At 45.2% G+C, this 26,190-nt stretch overlaps 1 protein-coding gene across 1 annotated transcript in view; it reads right to left on the bottom strand.

Annotated features, from left to right (window-relative positions):
• The window catches only part of LOC128705400 (nephrin), a 505,892-nt gene that overhangs the window by 378,770 nt on the left and 100,932 nt on the right, over window positions 1–26,190 (bottom strand). The window contains exon 2 of the mRNA XM_070100632.1: window positions 14,851–15,059. Within this exon, the coding sequence (XP_069956733.1) occupies window positions 14,851–15,059 (209 nt within the window). The remainder of the gene's footprint in view (window positions 1–14,850; window positions 15,060–26,190) is intronic.

Raw genomic sequence — 26,190 nt, 5'->3', positions numbered from 1 at the left:
AGGTACAGAGCTTGCTCCCAGTCTGTTCCACAAGGTACAGAGCTTGCTCCCAGTCTGTTCCACAAGGTACAGAGCTTGCTCCCAGTCTGTTACACAAGGTACAGAGCTTGCTCCCAGTCTGTTCCACAAGGTACAGAGCTTGCTCCCAGTCTGTTCCACAAGGTAGAGAGCTTGCTCCAAGTCTGTTCCACAAGGTACAGAGCTTGCTCCAAGTCTGTTCCACAAGGTACAGAGCTTGCTCCCAGTCTGTTCCACAAGGTACAGAGCTTGCTCCCAGTCTGTTCCACAAGGTACAGAGCTTGCTCCCAGTCTGTTCCACAAGGTACAGAGCTTGCTCCCAGTCTGTTCCACAAGGTACAGAGCTTGCTCCCAGTCTGTTCCACAAGGTACAGAGCTTGCTCCCAGTCTGTTCCACAAGGTAGAGAGCTTGCTCCAAGTCTGTTCCACAAGGTACAGAGCTTGCTCCAAGTCTGTTCCACAAGGTACAGAGCTTGCTCCCAGTCTGTTCCACAAGGTACAGAGCTTGCTCCCAGTCTGTTCCACAAGGTACAGAGCTTGCTCCCAGTCTGTTCCACAAGGTACAGAGCTTGCTCCCAGTCTGTTCCACAAGGTACAGAGCTTGCTCCCAGTCTGTTCCACAAGGTAGAGAGCTTGCTCCAAGTCTGTTCCACAAGGTACAGAGCTTGCTCCAAGTCTGTTCCACAAGGTACAGAGCTTGCTCCCAGTCTGTTCCACAAGGTACAGAGCTTGCTCCCAGTCTGTTCCACAAGGTACAGAGCTTGCTCCCAGTCTGTTCCACAAGGTACAGAGCTTGCTCCCAGGCTGTTACACAAGGTACAGAGCTTGCTCCCAGTCTGTTCCACAAGGTATAGAGCTTGCTCCCAGTCTGTTCCACAAGGTAGAGAGCTTGCTCCAAGTCTGTTCCACAAGGTACAGAGCTTGCTCCAAGTCTGTTCCACAAGGTACAGAGCTTGCTCCCAGTCTGTTCCACAAGGTACAGAGCTTGCTCCCAGTCTGTTCCACAAGGTACAGAGCTTGCTCCCAGTCTGTTCCACAAGGTACAGAGCTTGCTCCCAGTCTGTTCCACAAGGTACAGAGCTTGCTCCCAGTCTGTTCCACAAGGTAGAGAGCTTGCTCCAAGTCTGTTCCACAAGGTACAGAGCTTGCTCCAAGTCTGTTCCACAAGGTACAGAGCTTGCTCCCAGTCTGTTCCACAAGGTACAGAGCTTGCTCCCAGTCTGTTCCACAAGGTACAGAGCTTGCTCCCAGTCTGTTCCACAAGGTAGAGAGCTTGCTCCCAGTCTGTTCCACAAGGTACAGAGCTTGCTCCCAGTCTGTTCCACAAGGTAGAGAGCTTGCTCCAAGTCTGTTCCACAAGGTACAGAGCTTGCTCCAAGTCTGTTCCACAAGGTACAGAGCTTGCTCCCAGTCTGTTCCACAAGGTACAGAGCTTGCTCCCAGTCTGTTCCACAAGGTACAGAGCTTGCTCCCAGTCTGTTCCACAAGGTACAGAGCTTGCTCCCAGTCTGTTCCACAAGGTACAGAGCTTGCTCCCAGTCTGTTCCACAAGGTACAGAGCTTGCTCCCAGTCTGTTCCACAAGGTAGAGAGCTTGCTCCAAGTCTGTTCCACAAGGTACAGAGCTTGCTCCAAGTCTGTTCCACAAGGTACAGAGCTTGCTCCCAGTCTGTTCCACAAGGTACAGAGCTTGCTCCCAGTCTGTTCCACAAGGTACAGAGCTTGCTCCCAGTCTGTTCCACAAGGTAGAGAGCTTGCTCCCAGTCTGTTCCACAAGGTACAGAGCTTGCTCCCAGTCTGTTCCACAAGGTAGAGAGCTTGCTCCAAGTCTGTTCCACAAGGTACAGAGCTTGCTCCAAGTCTGTTCCACAAGGTACAGAGCTTGCTCCCAGTCTGTTCCACAAGGTACAGAGCTTGCTCCCAGTCTGTTCCACAAGGTACAGAGCTTGCTCCCAGTCTGTTCCACAAGGTACAGAGCTTGCTCCCAGTCTGTTCCACAAGGTACAGAGCTTGCTCCCAATCTGTTCCACAAGGTACAGAGCTTGCTCCCAGTCTGTTCCACAAGGTACAGAGCTTTCTCCCAGTCTGTTCCACAAGGTACAGAGCTTGCTCCCAGTCTGTTCCACAAGGTACAGAGCTTGCTCCCAGTCTGTTCCACAAGGTACAGAGCTTGCTCCCAGTCTGTTCCACAAGGTAGAGAGCTTGCTCCAAGTCTGTTCCACAAGGTACAGAGCTTGCTCCAAGTCTGTTCCACAAGGTACAGAGCTTGCTCCCAGTCTGTTCCACAAGGTACAGAGCTTGCTCCCAGTCTGTTCCACAAGGTACAGAGCTTGCTCCCAGTCTGTTCCACAAGGTACAGAGCTTGCTCCCAGGCTGTTACACAAGGTACAGAGCTTGCTCCCAGTCTGTTCCACAAGGTACAGAGCTTGCTCCCAGTCTGTTCCACAAGGTAGAGAGCTTGCTCCAAGTCTGTTCCACAAGGTACAGAGCTTGCTCCCAGTCTGTTCCACAAGGTAGAGAGCTTGCTCCAAGTCTGTTCCACAAGGTACAGAGCTTGCTCCAAGTCTGTTCCACAAGGTACAGAGCTTGCTCCCAGTCTGTTCCACAAGGTACAGAGCTTGCTCCCAGTCTGTTCCACAAGGTACAGAGCTTGCTCCCAGTCTGTTCCACAAGGTACAGAGCTTGCTCCCAGTCTGTTCCACAAGGTAGAGAGCTTGCTCCAAGTCTGTTCCACAAGGTACAGAGCTTGCTCCAAGTCTGTTCCACAAGGTACAGAGCTTGCTCCAAGTCTGTTCCACAAGGTACAGAGCTTGCTCCCAGTCTGTTCCACAAGGTACAGAGCTTGCTCCCAGTCTGTTCCACAAGGTACAGAGCTTGCTCCCAGTCTGTTCCACAAGGTAGAGAGCTTGCTCCAAGTCTGTTCCACAAGGTACAGAGCTTGCTCCAAGTCTGTTCCACAAGGTACAGAGCTTGCTCCCAGTCTGTTCCACAAGGTACAGAGCTTGCTCCCAGTCTGTTCCACAAGGTACAGAGCTTGCTCCCAGTCTGTTCCACAAGGTAGAGAGCTTGCTCCCAGTCTGTTCCACAAGGTACAGAGCTTGCTCCCAGTCTGTTCCACAAGGTAGAGAGCTTGCTCCAAGTCTGTTCCACAAGGTACAGAGCTTGCTCCAAGTCTTTTCCACAAGGTACAGAGCTTGCTCCCAGTCTGTTCCACAAGGTACAGAGCTTGCTCCCAGTCTGTTCCACAAGGTACAGAGCTTGCTCCCAGTCTGTTCCACAAGGTAGAGAGCTTGCTCCCAGTCTGTTCCACAAGGTACAGAGCTTGCTCCCAGTCTGTTCCACAAGGTACAGAGCTTGCTCCCAGTCTGTTCCACAAGGTACAGAGCTTTCTCCCAGTCTGTTCCAGAAGGTACAGAGCTTGCTCCCAGTCTGTTCCACAAGGTACAGAGCTTGCTCCCAGTCTGTTCCACAAGGTACAGAGCTTGCTCCCAGTCTGTTCCACAAGGTACAGAGCTTGCTCCCAGTCTGTTCCACAAGGTACAGAGCTTGCTCCCAGTCTGTTCCACAAGGTACAGAGCTTGCTCCCAGTCTGTCCACAAGGTACAGAGCTTGCTCCCAGTCTGTTCCACAAGGTACAGAGCTTGCTCCCAGTCTGTTCCACAAGGTACAGAGCTTGCTCCCAGTCTGTTCCACAAGGTACAGAGCTTGCTCCCAGTCTGTTCCACAAGGTACAGAGCTTGCTCCAAGTCTGTTTCACAAGGTACAGAGCTTGCTCCCAGTCTGTTCCACAAGGTACAGAGCTTGCTCCCAGTCTGTTCCACAAGGTACAGAGCTTGCTCCCAGTCTGTCCCCAAGGTACAGAGCTTGCTCCCAGTCTGTTCCACAAGGTACAGAGCTTGCTCCCTGTCTGTTCCACAAGGTACAGAGCTTGCTCACAGTCTGTTCCACAAGGTACAGAGCTTGCTCCCAGTCTGTTCCACAAGGTACAGAGCTTGCTCCCAGTCTGTTCCACAAGGTACAGAGCTTGCTCCCAGTCTGTTCCACAAGGTACAGAGCTTGCTCCCAGTCTGTTCCACAAGGTACAGAGCTTGCTCCCAGTCTGTTCCACAAGGTACAGAGCTTTCTCCCAGTCTGTTCCACAAGGTACAGAGCTTGCTCCCAGTCTGTCCACAAGGTACAGAGCTTGCTCCCAGTCTGTTCCACAAGGTACAGAGCTTGCTCCCAGTCTGTTTCACAAGGTACAGAGCTTGCTCCCAGTCTGTTCCACAAGGTACAGAGCTTGCTCCCAGTCTGTCCACAAGGTACAGAGCTTGCTCCCAGTCTGTTCCACAAGGTACAGAGCTTGCTCCCAGTCTGTTCCACAAGGTACAGAGCTTGCTCCCAGTCTGTTCCACAAGGTACAGAGCGGTACAGAGCTTGCTCCCAGTCTGTTCCACAAGGTACAGAGCTTGCTCCCAGTCTGTTCCACAAGGTACAGAGCTTGCTCCCAGTCTGTTCCACAAGGTACAGAGCTTGCTCCCAGTCTGTTCCACAAGGTACAGAGCTTGCTCCCAGTCTGTTCCACAAGGTACAGAGCTTGCTCCCAGTCTGTTCCACAAGGTACAGAGCTTGCTCCCAGTCTGTTCCACAAGGTACAGAGCTTTCTCCCAGTCTGTTCCACAAGGTACAGAGCTTGCTCCCAGTCTGTTCCACAAGGTACAGAGCTTGCTCCCAGTCTGTTCCACAAGGTACAGAGCTTGCTCCCAGTCTGTTCCACAAGGTACAGAGCTTGCTCCCAGTCTGTTCCTCATCCTCATACCTGAAATAGAGTAAACAACAGCACCGTGTCATCCTTTGCTGATGATGCCAGTCTTTGCATGACAGTGTCATCCACTGAGGACACGACAAACCTCCAAATGGACATTAACTAAGCCTTTCAATTGGCCTCAGAAAATAATATAAAGTTCAGTGAGGACATTTCAATTACTCTACGGAAAACTCGAGGAAATATAAACTGGATCAAAGAATAAAACAAATTCCAACCACACAGTAGATCGAGAAAGTAATGTGAAGGACCTGGAAGTGATACCGTCAGATAATCTCACTTTCAAAGATCACAATGATGTCTCTACTGCATCTGTTAGGAAAATAATAGGATAATGAGAACCTTCAAAATAAAGGATGCCAAGCCAATGATGATTCTTTTCCAGTCGCTTGTTCTTTCTAGGCTGGAGTACTGCTGTACTCCTTGGAATGCAAGTGAGAAAGATACATTACAATATACACTTGGAAAATCCTAGAGACTAGTATCCCCACAATGAAAAGCAGGGGTGCCATGAGTGTCAGGAGCCCAATTGCTTTCCAGCATACATAAAGGGGATTACCAATAGACCCCTCGCTGTTCTCAACAGGGAGCTGGACAGGCACCTTAAGTCAGTACTTATTCAGCCAGGCTGTGTTTCGTTCCTCAGTTTGCATGCGGAAGGCAGTAACAGCCTGATTGATCAGGCCTTGATCCACCGCGAGGTCTGGTCATGGACTGGGCTGTGGGGGCGTTGACCCCTATGAATACCCTCCAGGTATGCTCCGGGTACCTCTGGCGGTACTGCTGTTACTGCTAGACTGTTGTTACTACTACACACCTTCCAATACCTTGTTCCACTACCATTACAATAGTGGAATGAGATCTCCCATCAGTAACCATAGATTGCTATGTTTGTGCAGTCTTCACCACTGTCTTGAACACTCTGGAGTTATACTCATCTGGAAGTACGCCCACCACTGTGCCGCTTCTGCTACACCAGTATTTTGTGGCACATCTCTACAGTGACAGACACTGGATGTAGTATGCGTGTTCGATGTGTGTGGCACACGAGTGACTCCCATATATTATTATATATAAAGGTTGAGTTACAGACCTCTAACACACCTCTTAGTGCGACCGTTTGTCGTGAAGATGTGGCATTGCGACCTCATAATTTTATAATGCTATTTTCATTAATATCTAAAATGGAAATTTCATGCATTATATTACTTCACTTATTATATTAGCTTATGTATGTAGGTATGATTTAACAACTACACCTCTCATTGTGCTCATTGTTGGACACTTTTGATGGGCTGAAAGGGCTTGCAGATTACTTGCCCGCTTGTTAGGTGGTTCGTGCCAGGCGCTAGTTGGTTCCATCAGAGCTGCAAGTTTGCTTCCCCTTCTCTGGCTGCTGTTCTTGCAGGAAACATCTCGTCTCGCCACTCTGTCATCTCGTCATTTAGACTGTTTTAGTATAGTATGTCTCCGTTAGTGAGCCGGGATATACATCTCGTAACTCTGTACAACTCTGTGCACAGAGCATTATTTAGACTTGGTTATATTTGACGTTTCTAGAGTTTATTGTGTCGTGGAGACACTATCTTCGGCCCTGAGTTCTCTAGACCTACATTTGTTCTGGCATCTATGCACTGTCGTAGTCGGGAAACCTGAATTGCTAAACTCAGTTTCAGTAGTAAGGCAGTTTTATGCCTTTGGTGTAGAATCTGTTGAAGGTCCACTGTTAGGGTCGTTTTTGGTCTCCTTATTCCATGCATGACGCTGTACACTTGTTCGCTCCGTCGAGCAGCGGACAACCACACATATTGTTCAAGCAAGCTGTTTATTTGCCTCGATGTTCCAGAAGTTAGCTTGTTTAGGGATTCATAAGTCACATTCTAAGTTGAGTCAATCTGTACACATACACATTACTTTTGTGCTTATAAGTACATCTCATCAGAGCAACGTACCAGATGGTGCTTATTAAGAGTAGCAAAATATCTTAAGTGTGCACTTAGCACCATATGATCACATGTACAGAATAACACCAAATTATACACCAAGATTGTGTAGGAATTTACCTCCTTAATTATTCAAACTATATTAACTGTAATTATCACCTAGACACCTTTGCTATTAAAGATCTTGACTTTTATTTGTTTGGTTTATTTTCATCCATTTGTAATCTCAAAGCACTATTGAGAAGCCACCTAATTTTACAGGATAACAAGACTAGAATACTCTGACAAACTGTTAGGAAACCAAACACAGGCTAGGTGCTGGAGGAGGATGAATAATTTGACCTGGTGTTCTCTGGAGATATTTTCACTTAGTAGCGAAAGCACTTTAATGGGAAAGTTTGAAGTCCCTGAACTTGTATTCCTTGGAACGCAGGCGAGAAAGACACATTGTGAAGGCTTACTCAGCGCTGTAACAACTTCAGACAGTATTACCCAGGCTGGCTCCTCCTCAGGAAAATTAGTGAATAGAAAAAGAAATAATAATTCACAAAGATAAACACTTTATTATTTACTAATGAAAATATAAAACAGTGAAACGTGAAGGTGTATCCTACTTGAAAGAAAAATGAAATGAAAAAATGACATTAGAATTCAACGCTAATATGTACAAGTAAACTGTGGTGTCTGGTTGATGTTGACACTGTCTTGTAGAAATTGTAGACGTTACTGATGATAGGGGGAAGGGGTCACAGGTGTTGGTGACAACCCAACGACTAGTTCTTCACAGAGTCTATAGCCTTGAATAGTCAGTCCAGATGACAGGAACTCAGGTTCTTTACCACTACAAAGATGAGGGGTTGTGTCCTGTACAATTAATCATGTAGGTAGATTATAAATGACGTCTCAAGACCGGTTTCAGTCCGTCTCCTTCAACACTTCTCGTTGGTTGGCAGGTGACTCATTCTGTCATTCCAAGCTGGAAAGAGAGACAGGTTACCCACTGCTTAAGAAATCACTCCCCATGATAAGTGCAATACCTAAAAGACGTGGTGATTATCAAAACATCTTACATGGAAATCAAGGCTGAAAGGACTAAGTTCATTATTGGTCAAAAGTGAAGCTTTCAACCAATATCCACTAGAATAGGAGCAGAGGCTTTTACTTACAGTTGTTCTGGGAGCTGTGAGTCGAGTGATTACTGTTTGGCCGGAGCCCCACACGTCACCTTACGAGGTGGGGAGAAAAGGGGGGAGGGGATAACGAGAGCTAGACTGACCCTACCTTAACAAGCAGCCGGCAATCAAACTATCGTTACCATATACTCGCTTGCTACTCCTATCTGTTGAACTTTTCCCTCACACACATCATAAATACATTTGAAAAATTCTAGAGGAACTGGTCCTAAACCTAAACTCGGAAATCATTCCCTAAAAAGCAAAAGACTCGGCAGATGGTGCAACATACCTCAGTGAAAAACAGGAGTGTCGTGGAGAACACTAAGCGAAAACACAGGAAATGTCAGGAGCTCAGGACTGTTCAACACCTCCCATCATGCATCAGGGGGTTGATAAGTAAGACACTGGTGCCTCAGTTAGATATTGTTTATTCCGAAACGGTATGCCTACATGATAGGCTTCTTCAGTCGAATACAGAGGAGGTAGCAGTAGTAATAGAGTTGTGAAGGCGATGTAATCAGTCCATTATCCTCGAAGAGAGTTTTGAGGTGATCGGTCCCTCAGCCTGTAGAAGAGTTCAGCTCCACAGTCTGAAAGAGTGTGAAGCTGAAGCAACAAAATGAAGACTTATATACTGTCAAGGTGAGGCTCAGGTAATCTTGACAGGACAGGCGGAGCTCACTAGAAGACTGTAATCACTGAGAGGCAGTGTAGCAGAGCTGCTGCCTGAGTTCCTCTCAGATCCATCGTGTTATTGTACACCATTATCATTTTCACTCTGTCAGACACTGCAATATAACGGTATCTTGGTACAGAGGACATTTTCAACAACTTTATTGTCTTCAAGTAGTTACGAGTGAGAAATGTTGGATTTGAGAGGGACCTTCACAGTAAGTTTGCTAACTGCGTCTCGTTGATGACCCTCTTGCCTCTACGTGTTGACTCTGCCTGTTCCGTCATCAAGAGTTTCTGCGCTTCACCTTGCCGGTATATAAATCTCATGAGGGACTGATCACCTCAAAACTACGCCTTCGAGGGTGATGGATTGAATACATCGTCTTTACATCTGTATTGCTTCTCCTACCTACTCTGTATTTGACTAAAGAAGCTTTCTGTGTACGCGAAAAGTTCCAGTATAAAGATACCTAACTACTGCCTCTCTGTCTTATTTATCAACCTGCCGGTATTGTATACCATTTAAACACAAATAAGCCGAAGAAAAGAGAGAGAATCTTAAACGACGTGGCGACTTGTAAATGGATCCCCTCTCCTTTGTGCCGTTTATTTGTGTATTGTTCTAGTCACGGTGTTGTGACTGCTTGTTCTTTGTGTACCATGATGTTCACAAAGGAAATTGCCAATAGACCTCTCGCTGCCAAGATGAAACCCGATAGATTACTGAAGTCAATACCAGATCTGCCGGGCAGTGGTTTGTATGTTAGACTGCGTGCCGCCAGAGGACGTAGTCACTGACCGGGCAGTGGGGGGGAGGCGTTGCCCCAGGAACACCCTCCAGGTAGACTCCAGGTAGACATGTGATTTTACTCACTGAGTGAAGGAATTCTTTTTTCATTGTTGCGAAGTCTTGGTCACGCCACATGTCAGCTACAATTAGACACATTTCCAGCAAACACGACGTTCGTCAACACATTAAAACTCTCACAAATTCTATTCGTTATGTATTAATCTAATTTCTTCGGTCCTGGACCAATTTTAAAGTGTCTGTCAGTACAATAATTTATAAAGCTCATATCTATTATATTTATGAAATACAGAATACAAGGTGGTCAGTCCTTTAGCTTAAAGCAGAGACGCGAGGCCATACACGTACTGGTACGTAGTGAAGACAGCAGTGAGATACACGTACTGGTACGTAGTGAAGACAGCAGTGAGATACACGTACTGGTACGTAGTGAAGACAGCAGTGAGATACACGTACTGGTACGTAGTGAAGACAGCAGTGAGATACACGTACTGGTACGTAGTGAAGACAGCAGCGAGATACACGTACTGGTACGTAGTGAAGACAGCAGTGAGATACACGTACTGGTAAGTAGTGAAGACAGCAGTGAGATACACGTACTGGTACGTAGTGAAGACAGCAGTGAGATACACGTACTGGTACGTAGTGAAGACAGCAGTGAGATACACGTACTGGTACGTAGTGAAGACAGCAGCGAGATACACGTACTGGTACGTAGTGAAGACAGCAGTGAGATACACGTACTGGTATATAGTGAAGACAGCAGTGAGATACACGTACTGGTATATAGTGAAGACAGCAGTGAGATACACGTACTGGTATATAGTGAAGACAGCAGTGAGATACACGTACTGGTATATAGTGAAGACAGCAGTGAGATACACGTACTGGTATATAGTGAATACAGCAGTGAGATACACGTACTGGTATATAGTGAAGACAGCAGTGAGATACACGTACTGGTATATAGTGAAGACAGCAGTGAGATACACGTACTGGTATATAGTGAAGACAGCAGTGAGATACACGTACTGGTATATAGTAAAGACAGCAGTGAGATACACGTACTGGTACGTAGTGAAGACAGCAGTGAGATACACGTACTGGTACGTAGTGAAGACAGCAGTGAGATACACGTACTGGTACGTAGTGAAGACAGCAGTGAGATACACGTACTGGAACGTAGTGAAGACAGCAGTGAGATACACGTACTGGTACGTAGTGAAGACAGCAGGGAGATACACGTACTGGTACGTAGTGAAGACAGCAGTGAGATACACGTACTGGTACGTAGTGAAGACAGCAGTGAGATACACGTACTGGTACGTAGTGAAGACAGCAGTGAGATACACGTACTGGTACGTAGTGAAGACAGCAGTGAGATACACGTACTGGTACGTAGTGAAGACAGCAGTGAGATACACGTACTGGTACGTAGTGAAGACAGCAGTGAGATACACGTACTGGTACGTAGTGAAGACAGCAGTGAGATACACGTACTGGTACGTAGTGAAGACAGCAGTGAGATACACGTACTGGTACGTAGTGAAGACAGCAGTGAGATACACGTACTGGTACGTAGTGAAGACAGCAGTGAGATACACGTACTGGTATATAGTGAAGACAGCAGTGAGATACACGTACTGGTATGTAGTGAAGACAGCAGTGAGATACACGTACTAGTGTGTAGTGAAGACAGCAGTGAGATACACGTACTGGTATATAGTGAAGACAGCAGTGAGATACACGTACTGGTATATAGTGAAGACAGCAGTGAGATACACGTACTGGTATATAGTGAAGACAGCAGTGAGATACACGTACTGGTATATAGTGAAGACAGCAGTGAGATACACGTACTGGTATATAGTGAAGACAGCAGTGAGATACACGTACTGGTATATAGTGAAGACAGCAGTGAGATACACGTACTGGTATGTAGTGAAGACAGCAGTGAGATACACGTACTGGTATATAGTGAAGACAGCAGTGAGATACACGTACTGGTATATAGTGAAGACAGCAGTGAGATACACGTACTGGTATATAGTGAAGACAGCAGTGAGATACACGTACTGGTATATAGTGAAGACAGCAGTGAGATACACGTACTGGTATATAGTGAAGACAGCAGTGAGATACACGTACTGGTATGTAGTGAAGACAGCAGTGAGATACACGTACTGGTATATAGTGAAGACAGCAGTGAGATACACGTACTGGTATATAGTGAAGACAGCAGTGAGATACACGTACTGGTACGTAGTGAAGACAGCAGTGAGATACACGTACTGGTACGTAGTGAAGACAGCAGTGAGATACACGTACTGGTATGTAGTGAAGACAGCTGTGAGATACGCGTACTGGTATATAGTGAAGACAGCAGTGAGATACACGTACTGGTATGTAGTGAAGACAGCTGTGAGATACGCGTACTGGTATATAGTGAAGACAGCAGTGAGATACACGTACTGGTATGTAGTGAAGACAGCAGTGAGATACACGTACTGGTATATAGTGAAGACAGCAGTGAGATACGTGTATATAATGAAGACAGCAGTGAGATACGCGTACTGGTATATAGTGAAGACAGCAGTGAGATACACGCTGGTATTTAGTGAAGACAGCAGTGAGATACACGTACTGGTATATAGTGAAGACAGCAGTGAGATACACGTACTGGTATATAGTGAAGACAGCAGTGAGATACACGTACTGGTATATAGTGAAGACAGCAGTGAGATACACGTACTGGTATATAGTGAAGACAGCAGTGAGATACACGTACTGGTATATAGTGAAGACAGCAGTGAGATACACGTACTGGTATATAGTGAAGACAGCAGTGAGATACACGTACTGGTATATAGTGAAGACAGCAGTGAGATACACGTACTGGTATATAGTGAAGACAGCAGTGAGATACACGTACTGGTATATAGTGAAGACAGCAGTGAGATACACGTACTGGTATATAGTGAAGACAGCAGTGAGATACACGTACTGGTATATAGTGAAGACAGCAGTGAGATACACGTACTGGTATATAGTGAAGACAGCAGTGAGATACACGTACTGGTATATAGTGAAGACAGCAGTGAGATACACGTACTGGTATATAGTGAAGACAGCAGTGAGATACACGTACTGGTATATAGTGAAGACAGCAGTGAGATACACGTACTGGTATGTAGTGAAGACAGCAGTGAGATACACGTACTGGTATATAGTGAAGACAGCAGTGAGATACACGTACTGGTATATAGTGAAGAGAGCAGTGAGATACACGTACTGGTATGTAGTGAAGACAGCAGTGAGATACACGTACTGGTATATAGTGAAGACAGCAGTGAGATACACGTACTGGTATATAGTGAAGACAGCAGTGAGATACACGTACTGGTATGTAGTGCAGACAGCAGTGAGATACACGTACTGGTATGTAGTGCAGAGAGCAGTGAGATACACGTACTGGTATGTAGTGCAGAGAGCAGTGAGATACACGTACTGGTATATAGTGAAGACAGCAGTGAGATACACGTACTGGTATATAGTGAAGACAGCAGTGAGATACACGTACTGGTATATAGTGAAGACAGCAGTGAGATACACGTACTGGTATATAGTGAAGAGAGCAGTGAGATACACGTACTGGTATATAGTGAAGACAGCAGTGAGATACACGTACTGGTATATAGTGAAGAGAGCAGTGAGATACACGTACTGGTATATAGTGAAGACAGCAGTGAGATACACGTACTGGTATATAGTGAAGACAGCAGTGAGATACACGTACTGGTATGTAGTGAAGACAGCAGTGAGATGCAGCAGCTTAGATTGATTATGCTCTTTCATACCTAAGAGAGTGTACACCTCAAATGTCCTCTCCATTACTTCCATTGTTCCTAATATTAATCACCTGTTTATTCCACAGAAGACATCTGTTGTGAATGTCAAACAGGTGTTGAACATGTGTTTTACTTATCCGCGTGTCAGTACTGAATACAGTTAATAATATACTTATCTGATACAGCAACACAATGTTATCGTGATACATGAGACGTCTTCTGTAACTCTGTTAATAAACTAATTTTTGGTAAGATTTACTTCCACTAGTGACTCCCGCCACCTGTAATGCCATCTCCTCTTGCTACATCTTACTTCTAGCTCCAGTATACAAGTCTCTGGTCTATACTTTTGCTTGAGGCTAAGGGATTGACCCCCTCCAGTTACAGAAAGAGAGCTGAACACCTGTCAAGGTTAACTGAGGGATTGATCACCTCAAAACTGCCTATCCATTTGTTTCTCTGTGACCAGTATTAAAATCGCCTCTGTATTCTACTTATTCATCAAATTGTTAGTATATGAAAAAAAAAAATGGTATTTGAGTTGAAGAATAAGATGGCGTCAGATAACCCATGTCACCTGTTGTTTAGTTTGGTCGAGCATCCGGTGTACCAGTGTTTACATTATCTTACCGACTCCAGTTTCCTAACCCACAATTTTGGTGACAGGGATCAATGAGGCTTCCAGGCATTTACGGCGTCTGAAGTCATATACTTTTCATCAATGAGATGTATCTATTTCTAACTAATTAAATATTCCATACAGTTCGTATGGTGGACATAAGAATTGCTCAAGTAATCTTTGTCGCATTAACTGCTGTCACAGAAACTGTGGATTAGAAAGCTGCTGGAAGCTAAAATATATAAAAAAACACTGGGATGCTCGAGCAAGGTGACCTCACAAGATGACCTCACAGGTGACCCCACAAGGTGACCTCACAAGATATATGATGTTACTTTCAACCTGACTTCTGCCAGGAACTACAATCACATAATCTCACTTTTAAGAGGCACATAAGTTCCTCCGTCTTTTAATATCATGCTCATTTTTCCACTATAATCTACCTTGTCCATAATTACTATCGTATTTGCTTTGTTTCGTAAGGTGAAGTCCAGGATCCTTCCTTAATTCATGGTATAATAACTTAACAAATGAGCACAACTCAGACGTCTACAACAACAATAGTCATCAAAGATTTAAGTTATACCGTGAATTAAGATCCTGGACTTCACCTTACGAAACTAAACAAATGTTATAGTTATTAGAAGACGAGGGAGCTTATGTACCCCTTAATTCTTCAAATCTTGTATGTTAAAAGAGATCAAAGGGCAGGAGAAGTGAAACGCTCTTCTAATAAATATATATGTATCCTAGTATTTGCCGATGCGTTTTTGTTTCCGCAATGTCTAAATCCATTACGAAGGCGGCCATCTACGAAAATCATGATATAAAAATGGAGCTCTTAGGGAGTTTCCGCTACTGAAATCGGTGGATATTTCAATTAAATTCACAACTTGAAAGAAAAAAATGAACTTTCCCTATTTTTTTTTAATCTCGACTCCTGTAGTATGAAAGAACTTACTGATGACGGTGAGGTTGGTTCTGGCATTCCTGGTGGGACTCTTCTTGAAGTCGACGCGGCATCTGTAGAGTCCCTCGTCAGTCGCCCGAACGTTGTCCAGGATCAGTGAAGCCGGCGACGACTGCAGGTCAAAGTGACCCCGGCCAGCCAAGGTCTTCTCGTCGGCCCAGTTCCTTGCGTTCGTCAGGCTGTGCTTGCGAGAGTCGTAGCTGCAATGGGAGAGAGGTGTGCGATTTTAGATTTTTTTATCTAATACAGTACTAATTCGACTGCAGAGTACAGCTGCATTATTCTATGAGTGTGATATAGTGGCAACGGCCGCCCTTTGAAACTATAGTGATTATATCAGTAACATCAAGGGAAAACACCTAATATGCAGTTACACTTCTGTACCAGTCACTAAGTTGGTACACAGACAGTGGAACGACTGACTTCCATACCCTATTCCACGAGATATCCTATTCCATAAGACCATATTCCATGAGACACCATATTCCATGAGACACCATATAACATAAGACACCATATTCCATAAGACACCATATTCCATAAGACACCATATTCCATAAGACACCATATTCCATAAGACACCATATTCCATAAGACACCATATTCCATAAGACACCATATTCCATAAGACACCATATTCCATAAGACACCATATTCCATAAGACACCATATTCCATAAGACACCATAAGACACCATATTCCATGAGACACCATATTCCATAAGACACCATATTCCATAAGACACCATATTCCATAAGACACCATATTCCATAAGACACCATATTCCATAAGACACCATATTCCATAAGACACCATATTCCATAAGACACCATATTCCATAAGACACCATATTCCATAAGACACCATATTCCATAAGACACCATATTCCATAAGACACCATATTCCATAAGACACCATATTCCATAAGACACCATATTCCATAAGACACCATATTCCATGAGACACCATATTCCATAAGACACCATATTCCATGAGACACCATATTCCATAAGACACCATATTCCATGAGACACCATATTCCATAAGACACCATATTCCATAAGACACCTAATAGAGATATTTTGAAGAATTGAGACACTTATGCAACACATGGGAATCTTTATTGAAGAAACGTTTCGCCACACAGTGGCTTCATCAGTCCAATACAAAGTAGAAATGGGTAAGGAGAGGAGGAGTTCGAGGTAATCAATCCCTCAACCTGGAATCGATGTGTTCCGTCCATCACTATTGTAGGAAGCGCAGCATAGGTATGTATGTATAATGTTCGCCAAGACCGTAGCCCTGGCACGGGTCTCAATCTTGCGATGACCCGTCTCTGGCTCCCGAGGGAGAAAGGTTTCTACAATGATGCGACGTATGCTGCTCAAGCACTCTTCTGGTCAGTTCATCTGGTGCATCTCATAAGCGACAACACCATATGTACTCCTAACTATGGACACTAGCGAGTAGGAGGATATGTCGTTATGACAGGTAACAGCTTGTCTGGTTCGTTGACTCCATGGTACACTAGTGTGGCCGCAGTCATCTCTGGGTCCTCTTCGGGAGGGAATATCACTCCTAGTTGCCTGCGGAGTGTCTCAGTGACTTCACACTCCAGAAGATAGTGTGTTAGGGGCCGCTGGACAACGTGCTGACAGTACTGATAATAAAAATAAAATAAAAAAAAATATATATATTTTTTTTTTATTATCACACTGGCCGATTCCCACCAAGGCAGGGTGGCCCGAAAAAGAAAAACTTTCACCATCATTCACTCCATCACTGTCTTGCCAGAAGGGTGCTTTACACTACACTTTTTAAACTGCAACATTAACACCCCTCCTTCAGAGTGCAGGCACTGTACTTCCCATCTCCAGGACTCAAGTCCGGCCTGCCGGTTTCCCTGAATCCCTTCATAAATGTTACTTTGTTCACACTCCAACAGCACGTCAAGTATTAAAAACCATTTGTCTCCATTCACTCCTATCAAACACGCTCACGCATGCCTGCTGGAAGTCCAAGCCCCTCGCACACAAAACCTCCTTTACCCCCTCCCTCCAACCCTTCCTAGGCCGACCCCTACCCCGCCTTCCTTCCACTACAGACTGATACACTCTTGCAGTTATTCTGTTTCGCTCCATTCTCTCTACATGTCCGAACCACCTCAACAACCCTTCCTCAGCCCTCTGGACAACAGTTTTGGTAATCCCGCACCTCCTCCTAACTTCCAAACTACGAATTCTCTGCATTATATTCACACCACACATTGCCCTCAGACATGACATCTCCACTGCCTCCAGCCTTCTCCTCGCTGCAACATTCATCACCCATGCTTCACATCCATATAAGAGCGTTGGTAAAACTATACTCTCATACATTCCCCTCTTTGCCTCCAAGGACAAAGTTCTCTGTCTCCACAGACTCCTAAGTGCACCACTCACTCTTTTTCCCTCATCAATTCTATGATTCACCTCATCTTTCATAGACCCATCCGCTGACACGTCCACTCCCAAATATCTGAATACGTTCACCTCCTCCATACTCTCTCCCTCCAATCTGATATTCAATCTTTCATCACCTAATCTTTTTGTTATCCTCATAACCTTACTCTTTCCTGTATTCACCTTTAATTTTCTTCTTTTGCACACCCTACCAAATTCATCCACCAATCTCTGCAGCTTCTCTTCAGAATCTCCCAAGAGCACAGTGTCATCAGCAAAGAGCAGCTGTGACAACTCCCACCCTGTGTGTGATTCTTTATCTTTTAACTCCACGCCTCTTGCCAAGACCCTCGCATTTACTTCTCTTACAACCCCATCTATAAATATATTAAACAACCACGGTGACATCACACATCCTTGTCTAAGGCCTACTTTTACTGGGAAAAAATTTCCCTCTTTTCTACATACTCTAACTTGAGCCTCACTATCCTCGTAAAAACTCTTCACTGCTTTCAGTAACCTACCTCCTACACCATACACTTGCAACATCTGCCACATTGCCCCCCTATCCACCCTGTCATACGCCTTTTCCAAATCCATAAATGCCACAAAGACCTCTTTAGCCTTATCTAAATACTCTTCACTTATATGTTTCACTGTAAACACCTGGTCCACACACCCCCTACCTTTCCTAAAGCCTCCTTGTTCATCTGCTATCCTATTCTCCGTCTTACTCTTAATTCTTTCAATTATAACTCTACCATACACTTTACCAGGTACACTCAACAGACTTATCCCCCTATAATTTTTGCACTCTCTTTTATCCCCTTTGCCTTTATACAAAGGAACTATGCATGCTCTCTGCCAATCCCTAGGTACCTTACCCTCTTCCATACATTTATTAAATAATTGCACCAACCACTCCAAAACTATATCCCCACCTGCTTTTAACATTTCTATCTTTATCCCATCAATCCCGGCTGCCTTACCCCCTTTCATTTTACCTACTGCCTCACGAACTTCCCCCACACTCACAACTGGCTCTTCCTCACTCCTACAAGATGTTATTCCTCCTTGCCCTATACACGAAATCACAGCTTCCCTATCTTCATCAACATTTAACAATTCCTCAAAATATTCCCTCCATCTTCCCAATACCTCTAACTCTCCATTTAATAACTCTCCTCTCCTATTTTTAACTGACAAATCCATTTGTTCTCTAGGCTTCCTTAACTTGTTAATCTCACTCCAAAACTTTTTCTTATTTTCAACAAAATTTGTTGATAACAGCTCACCCACTCTCTCATTTGCTCTCTTTTTACATTGCTTCACCACTCTCTTAACCTCTCTCTTTTTCTCCATATACTCTTCCCTCCTTGCATCACTTCTACTTTGTAAAAACTTCTCATATGCTAACTTTTTCTCCCTTACTACTCTCTTTACATCATCATTCCACCAATCGCTCCTCTTCCCTCCTGCACCCACTTTCCTGTAACCACAAACTTCTGCTGAACACTCTAACACTACATTTTTAAACCTACCCCATTCCTCTTCGACCCCATTGCCTATGCTCTCATTAGCCCATCTATCCTCCAATAGCTGTTTATATCTTACCCTAACTGCCTCCTCTTTTAGTTTATAAACCTTCACCTCTCTCTTCCCTGATGCTTCTATTCTCCTTGTATCCCATCTACCTTTTACTCTCAGTGTAGCTACAACTAGAAAGTGATCTGATATATCTGTGGCCCCTCGATAAACATGTACATCCTGAAGTCTACTCAACAGTCTTTTATCTACCAATACATAATCCAACAAACTACTGTCATTTCGCCCTACATCATATCGTGTATACTTATTTATCCTCTTTTTCTTAAAATATGTATTACCTATAACTAAACCCCTTTCTATACAAAGTTCAATCAAAGGGCTCCCATTATCATTTACACCTGGCACCCCAAACTTACCTACCACACCCTCTCTAAAAGTTTCTCCTACTTTAGCATTCAAGTCCCCTACCACAATTACTCTCTCACTTGGTTCAAAGGCTCCTATACATTCACTTAACATCTCCCAAAATCTCTCTCTCTCCTCTGCATTCCTCTCTTCTCCAGGTGCATACACGCTTATTATGACCCACTATATGTATATATATGTATATATATATATGTATATATATGTATATATATATATATATGTATATATATATATATATATATATATATATATGCCATTAATGTACGCCAGAGCTTAGGGTATGAAGGCGAACACAAGATATATGAACAAACTTTCTCTTACCAAAAGTACGACTTAAGTGATATAAGTAATGCACATCACTTAATATCACAACAATATATAACAGTGCAACAAACAGCGTTTGTAACGCAACTCCAACAAATTTTAGTACGATTACTTCGTCTCCTTCTTGGAATGACCTGAGAACGGCTGTGTTTACCATATATGTTCCGCCATCTTGTGAGCACTCACTGCCTTCTTAACTAACTCATGAGCAGACCTAAACGTTGCTGCATCTAAGCACTAGTGCTCACTGAAGATTATTCTCCCTGAACCTCCTTAAAAGATGATAAAGGAGCATACATTGTATATCCGTATATTAGTTCAAAGGGGCTAAGACTTTATGTTCAGTCGCCTTGATAGTGAACAATAATAATGGCAAACCCTCTTCCCAGTCTCCTGCAAATTCCGTGCAGTAAACCCGCATCACAGACCACAAAGTCTGGTGGAAACATTGACATGCTCCTAGTGACTGTGGGTGATTACTTGTAGAAAGAACATAAGGGATTCCCAGGTAATGTCAGGAGTCCTGGGAATTCTAGAACTGAAGTTAAATCTTTGGTTCGACTGAATTTATCTATGATGCCCACGGTGCCCCGCGGTCTGGTGGTTCAAGATCTCGCTTCACATGATGAGGGTCCGGGTTCGATTTTCCGCCGAAGGGGTAGAAACAATGGGCGTCTTTCCTTACATCGGTTGTCCATGTTCACCCATCACTAATAATGGGTACCTGGGTGTTAGTGGACTGGTGTGGGTCGCATCCTGGGACAAAACTAACCTAATTTGCCCTATAAGCTCTGCATAACAAGCGGCTTTGTATATAGTAGTATGTCATTGATGTCAGCTATGGTCTGTATACCTTGCACATTATTATACTATTATTATAAGTAAGGTAGCAGTGTATGACCAGTAGTTCGAGAGTTGGTCTCTCTCATAGTGATAGCTACAGAATAGCCAGTTAAACGAAACACGATGCTGAATAAGTGCAGGTTGGCAAGCGTCGTCCTAGGAAGTGAGGCAACACAGTCAGTAATAACTTGAGATAAAAGTTCTCCATAAAGTACGGGCATAAGTGGTGCTGGTTTTAGAGACTAATTTGTCCTGCCAAGTGACGTAGTTCTCAACTTTTTAAGTCACCAACTCTCTCATACTTGGCTAAGCAAAGTTTGAGATTAGTTAAGTAAAAGGACACAAGTGCAACTAATGTGGCAGTTTATTGTGGCAACGTTTCGCTCTCCAGGAGCTTTGTCAAGCCGTAAGGTTTGACAAAACTCCTTGTGCCCCACTCTGCACTGTTCCAGTCGTGTGAGGTGAGGTACTGAGGGTTGGGCTTGTGCAATACGGGGATACCTTTGTAAGATCGCAGAGTGATGAGGTTCATTTTGTTGATATATGTATCATGCACTGGATTCTTTTTTAGTGCAGTGGACTGTAAATGTCTCTCTGCCTGCCTGGCTACCTGCCTGGCTGTCTGCCTACCTGCCTGGCTACCTGCCTGGCTGTCTGCCTGCCTGGCTACCTGCCTGGCTGTCTGCCTGCCTGGCTACCTGCCTGGCTGTCTGCCTGCCTGGCTACCTGCCTGGCTGTCTGCCTGCCTGGCTACCTGCCTGCCTGGCTACCTAACTGCCTGGCTTCCTGCCTGCCTGTCTGCCTGCCTGCCTGGCTACCTACCTGCCTGCCTGGCTGTTTGCCTGGCTGTCTGTCTGGCTGTCTGCCTGCCTTACTGTCTGCCTGCCTGCCTGGCTTCCTGCCTGCCTGTCTACCTGGCTACCTGCCTGCCTGCCTGGCTGTCTGCCTGCCGGCCTGGCTACCTGGCTACCTGCCTGGCTATCTGCCTATCAGTCTCCATGTCTAACTGCCTATCTGTCTGCCTGTCTATCTGGCAAACTGCTAGCCTGCTCGGCAGCTATTAAGGTATCAGCATGACCCACTAACGAGTCTTCCTTCACACACACACACAAGGCAGGTGAAGCCAAACACTGTCTCCTGATTTACTAGGTGGCTTGATTGGGAGAGGTTTACAGAGGGAGAATGAATATTAAGGATACTAGAAGAATACCTGAAGAACAATCACTGCTCACTGGTCCTGAAGAACAATCACTGTTCACTGGTCCTGGAGAACGATCACTGTTCACTGGTCCCGGAGAACGATCACTGTTCACTGGTCCCGGAGAACGATCACTGTTCACTGGTCCCGGAGAACGATCACTGTTCACTGGTCCCGGAGAACGATCACTGTTCACTGGTCCCGGAGAACGATCACTGTTCACTGGTCCTGGAGAACGATCACTGTTCACTGGTCCCGGAGAACGATCACTGTTCACTGGTCCCGGAGAACGATCACTGTTCACTGGTCCTGGAGAACGATCACTGTTCACTGGTCCCGGAGAACGATCACTGTTCACTGGTCCTGAAGAACAATCACTGTTCACTGGTCCCGGAGAACGATCACTGTTCACTGGTCCCGGAGAACGATCACTGTTCACTGGTCCTGGAGAACGATCACTGTTCACTGGTCCTGGAGAACGATCACTGTTCACTGGTCCCGGAGAACGATCACTGTTCACTGGTCCTGGAGAACGATCACTGTTCACTGGTCATGGAGAACGATCACTGTTCACTGGTCCTGGAGAACGATCACTGTTCACTGGTCATGGAGAACGATCACTGTTCACTGGTCATGGAGAACGATCACTGTTCACTGGTCCTGGAGAACGATCACTGTTCACTGGTCATGGAGAACGATCACTGTTCACTGGTCCTGGAGAACGATCACTGTTCACTGGTCCTGGAGAACGATCACTGTTCACTGGTCCTGGAGAACGATCACTGTTCACTGGTCCTGGAGAACGATCACTGTTCACTGGTCCTGGAGAACGATCACTGTTCACTGGTCCTGGAGAACAATCACTGTTCACTGGACCTGGAGAACGATCACTGTTCACTGGTCCTGGAGAACGATCACTGTTCACTGGTCCTGGAGAACGATCACTGTTCACTTGTCCTGGAGAACAATCACTGTTCACTGGACCTGGAGAACGATCACTGTTCACTGGCTGTGGAGAACGATCACTGTTCGCTGGCCCTGAAGAACAATCACTGTTCACTGGTCCTGAAGAACAATCACTGTTCACAGGTCATGGAGAACGATCACTGCTCACTGGTCCCGGAGAACGATCACTGTTCACTGGTCCCGGAGAACGGTCACTGTTCACTGGTCCCGGAGAACGATCACTGTTCACTGGTCCTGGAGAACGATCACTGTTCACTGGTCCCGGAGAACGATCACTGTTCACTGGTCCTGGAGAACGATCACTGTTCACTGGTCCCGGAGAACGATCACTGTTCACTGGTCCTGGAGAACGATCACTGTTCACTGGTCCTGGAGAACAATCACTGTTCACTGATCCTGGAGAACGATCACTGTTCACTGGTCCTGGAGAACGATCACTGTTCACTGGTCCTGGAGAACGATCACTGTTCACTGATCCTGGAGAACGATCACTGTTCACTGGTCCTGGAGAACAGTCACTGTTCACTGGTCCTGGAGAACGATCACTGTTCACTGGTCCTGGAGAACGATCACTGTTCACTGGTCCTGGAGAACGATCACTGTTCACTGGTCCTGGAGAACGATCACTGTTCACTGGTCCCGGAGAACGATCACTGTTCACTGGTCCCGGAGAACGATCACTGTTCACTGGTCCCGGAGAACGATCACTGTTCACTGGTCCTGGAGAACGATCACTGTTCACTGGTCCCGGAGAACGATCACTGTTCACTGGTCCTGGAGAACGATCACTGTTCACTGGTCCCGGAGAACGATCACTGTTCACTGGTCCTGGAGAACGATCACTGTTCACTGGTCCCGGAGAACGATCACTGTTCACTGGTCCCGGAGAACGATCACTGTTCACTGGTCCTGGAGAACGATCACTGTTCACTGGTCCCGGAGAACGATCACTGTTCACTGGTCCTGGAGAACGATCACTGTTCACTGATCCTGGAGAACGATCACTGTTCACTGGTCCTGGAGAACGATCACTGTTCACTGGTCCTGGAGAACGATCACTATTCATTGGTCCTGGAGAACGATCACTGTTCACTGATCCTGGAGAACGATCACTGTTCAATGGTCTTGGAGAACAGTCACTGTTCACTGGTCCTGGAGAACGATCACTGCTCACTGGTCCTGGAGAACGATCACTGTTCACTGGTCCTGGAGAACGATCACTGTTCACTGGTCCTGGAGAACGATCACTGTTCACTGGTCCTGGAGAACGATCACTGTTCACTGGTCCTGGAGAACGATCACTGTTCACTGGTCCTGGAGAACGATCACTGTTCACTGGTCCTGGAGAACGATCACTGTTCACTGGTCCTGGAGAACGATCACTGTTCGCTGGTCCTGGAGAACAATCACTGTTCACTGGTCCTGGAGAACGCTCACTGCTCACTGGTCCTGGAGAACGATCACTGTTCACTGGTCCTGGAGAACGATCACTGTTCACTGGTCCTGGAGAACGATCACTGTTCACTGGTCCTGGAGAAAAGCAAAACAATCTCCGAAAATCATCCATTCTTCTATAACTTTCCGTTAGCTCATCTTTCTCCCTTTTCTGCAAATCACACCCCATTCATTACTAACACGTTTCCCTTCGTTAATGGTAACATGTTTCCCTTCGTTAATGGTAACATGTTTCCCTTCGTTAATGGTAACATGTTTCCCTTCGTTATTCTCAACCATTTTTTCAATCGTTGTTACATATACCAGCTTAAATTTTCGTTTTCTTATCTATTCCTTTATGAAGCAGACCCTTTTATTGCCACTCAAAGCTCTGGTTATAAGACACAACAATGATCCTCAAATATACACTGCAGACCATATTAGCAAAGTATAAGACTCGCCGCAATTACATGAAGTAACACGTACCTACAAGACATTCAACCTCCCTCGAGCACAGATCTCAAGTAACTGTGACTAACACTTAGCTACAAGACATATACAACCTCCCTCGAGCACTGATCTCAAGTAACTGTGACTAACACTTAGCTACAAGACATATACAACCTCCCTCGAGCACTGATCTCAAGTAACTGTGACTAACACTTAGCTACAAGACATATACAACCTCCCTCGAGCACTGATCTCAAGTAACTGTGACTAACACTTAGCTACAAGACATATACAACCTCCTTCGAGCACTGATCTCAAGTAACTGTGACTAACACTTAGCTACAAGACATATACAACCTCCCTCGAGCACAGATCTCAAGTAACTGTGACTAACACTTAGCTACAAGATATATACAACCTCCCTCGAGCACTGATCTCAAGTAACTGTGACTAACACTTAGCTACAAGACATATACAACCTCCCTCGAGCACTGATCTCAAGTAACTGTGACTAACACTTAGCCACAAGACATATACAACCTCCCTCGAGCACAGATCTCAAGTAACTGTGACTAACACTTAGCTACAAGATATATACAACCTCCCTCGAGCACTGATCTCAAGTAACTGTGACTAACACTTAGCTACAAGACATATACAACCTCCCTCGAGCACTGATCTCAAGTAACTGTGACTAACACTTAGCCACAAGACATATACAACCTCCCTCGAGCACAGATCTCAAGTAACTGTGACTAACACTTAGCTACAAGATATATACAACCTCCCTCGAGCACTGATCTCAAGTAACTGTGACTAACACTTAGCTACAAGACATATACAACCTCCCTCGAGCACTGATCTCAAGTAACTGTGACTAACACTTAGCTACAAGACATATACAACCTCCCTCGAGCACTGATCTCAAGTAACTGTGACTAACACTTAGCTACAAGACATATACAACCTCCCTTGAGCACTGATCTCAAGTAACTGTGACTAACACTTAGCTACAAGACATATACAACCTCCCTCGAGCACTGATCTCAAGTAGCTGTGACTAACACTTAGCTACAAGACATATACAACCTCCCTTGAGCACTGATCTCAAGTAACTGTGACTAACACTTAGCCACAAGACATATACAACCTCCCTCGAGCACTGATCTCAAGTAACTGTGACTAACACTTAGCTACAAGACATATACAACCTCCCTCGAGCACTGATCTCAAGTAACTGTGACTAACACTTAGCCACAAGACATATACAACCTCCCTCGAGCACAGATCTCAAGTAACTGTGACTAACACTTAGCTACAAGATATATACAACCTCCCTCGAGCACTGATCTCAAGTAACTGTGACTAACACTTAGCTACAAGACATATACAACCTCCCTCGAGCACTGATCTCAAGTAACTGTGACTAACACTTAGCCACAAGACATATACAACCTCCCTCGAGCACAGATCTCAAGTAACTGTGACTAACACTTAGCTACAAGATATATACAACCTCCCTCGAGCACTGATCTCAAGTAACTGTGACTAACACTTAGCTACAAGACATATACAACCTCCCTCGAGCACTGATCTCAAGTAACTGTGACTAACACTTAGCTACAAGACATATACAACCTCCCTCGAGCACTGATCTCAAGTAACTGTGACTAACACTTAGCTACAAGACATATACAACCT

This window comes from Cherax quadricarinatus, chromosome 73 (genome assembly GCF_038502225.1).
Source record: "Cherax quadricarinatus isolate ZL_2023a chromosome 73, ASM3850222v1, whole genome shotgun sequence".
Lineage (NCBI taxonomy): Eukaryota > Metazoa > Arthropoda > Malacostraca > Decapoda > Parastacidae > Cherax > Cherax quadricarinatus.
The sequence above is the reverse complement of the archived record's forward strand: the minus strand, read 5'-3'. Positions and strand labels throughout refer to the sequence as shown.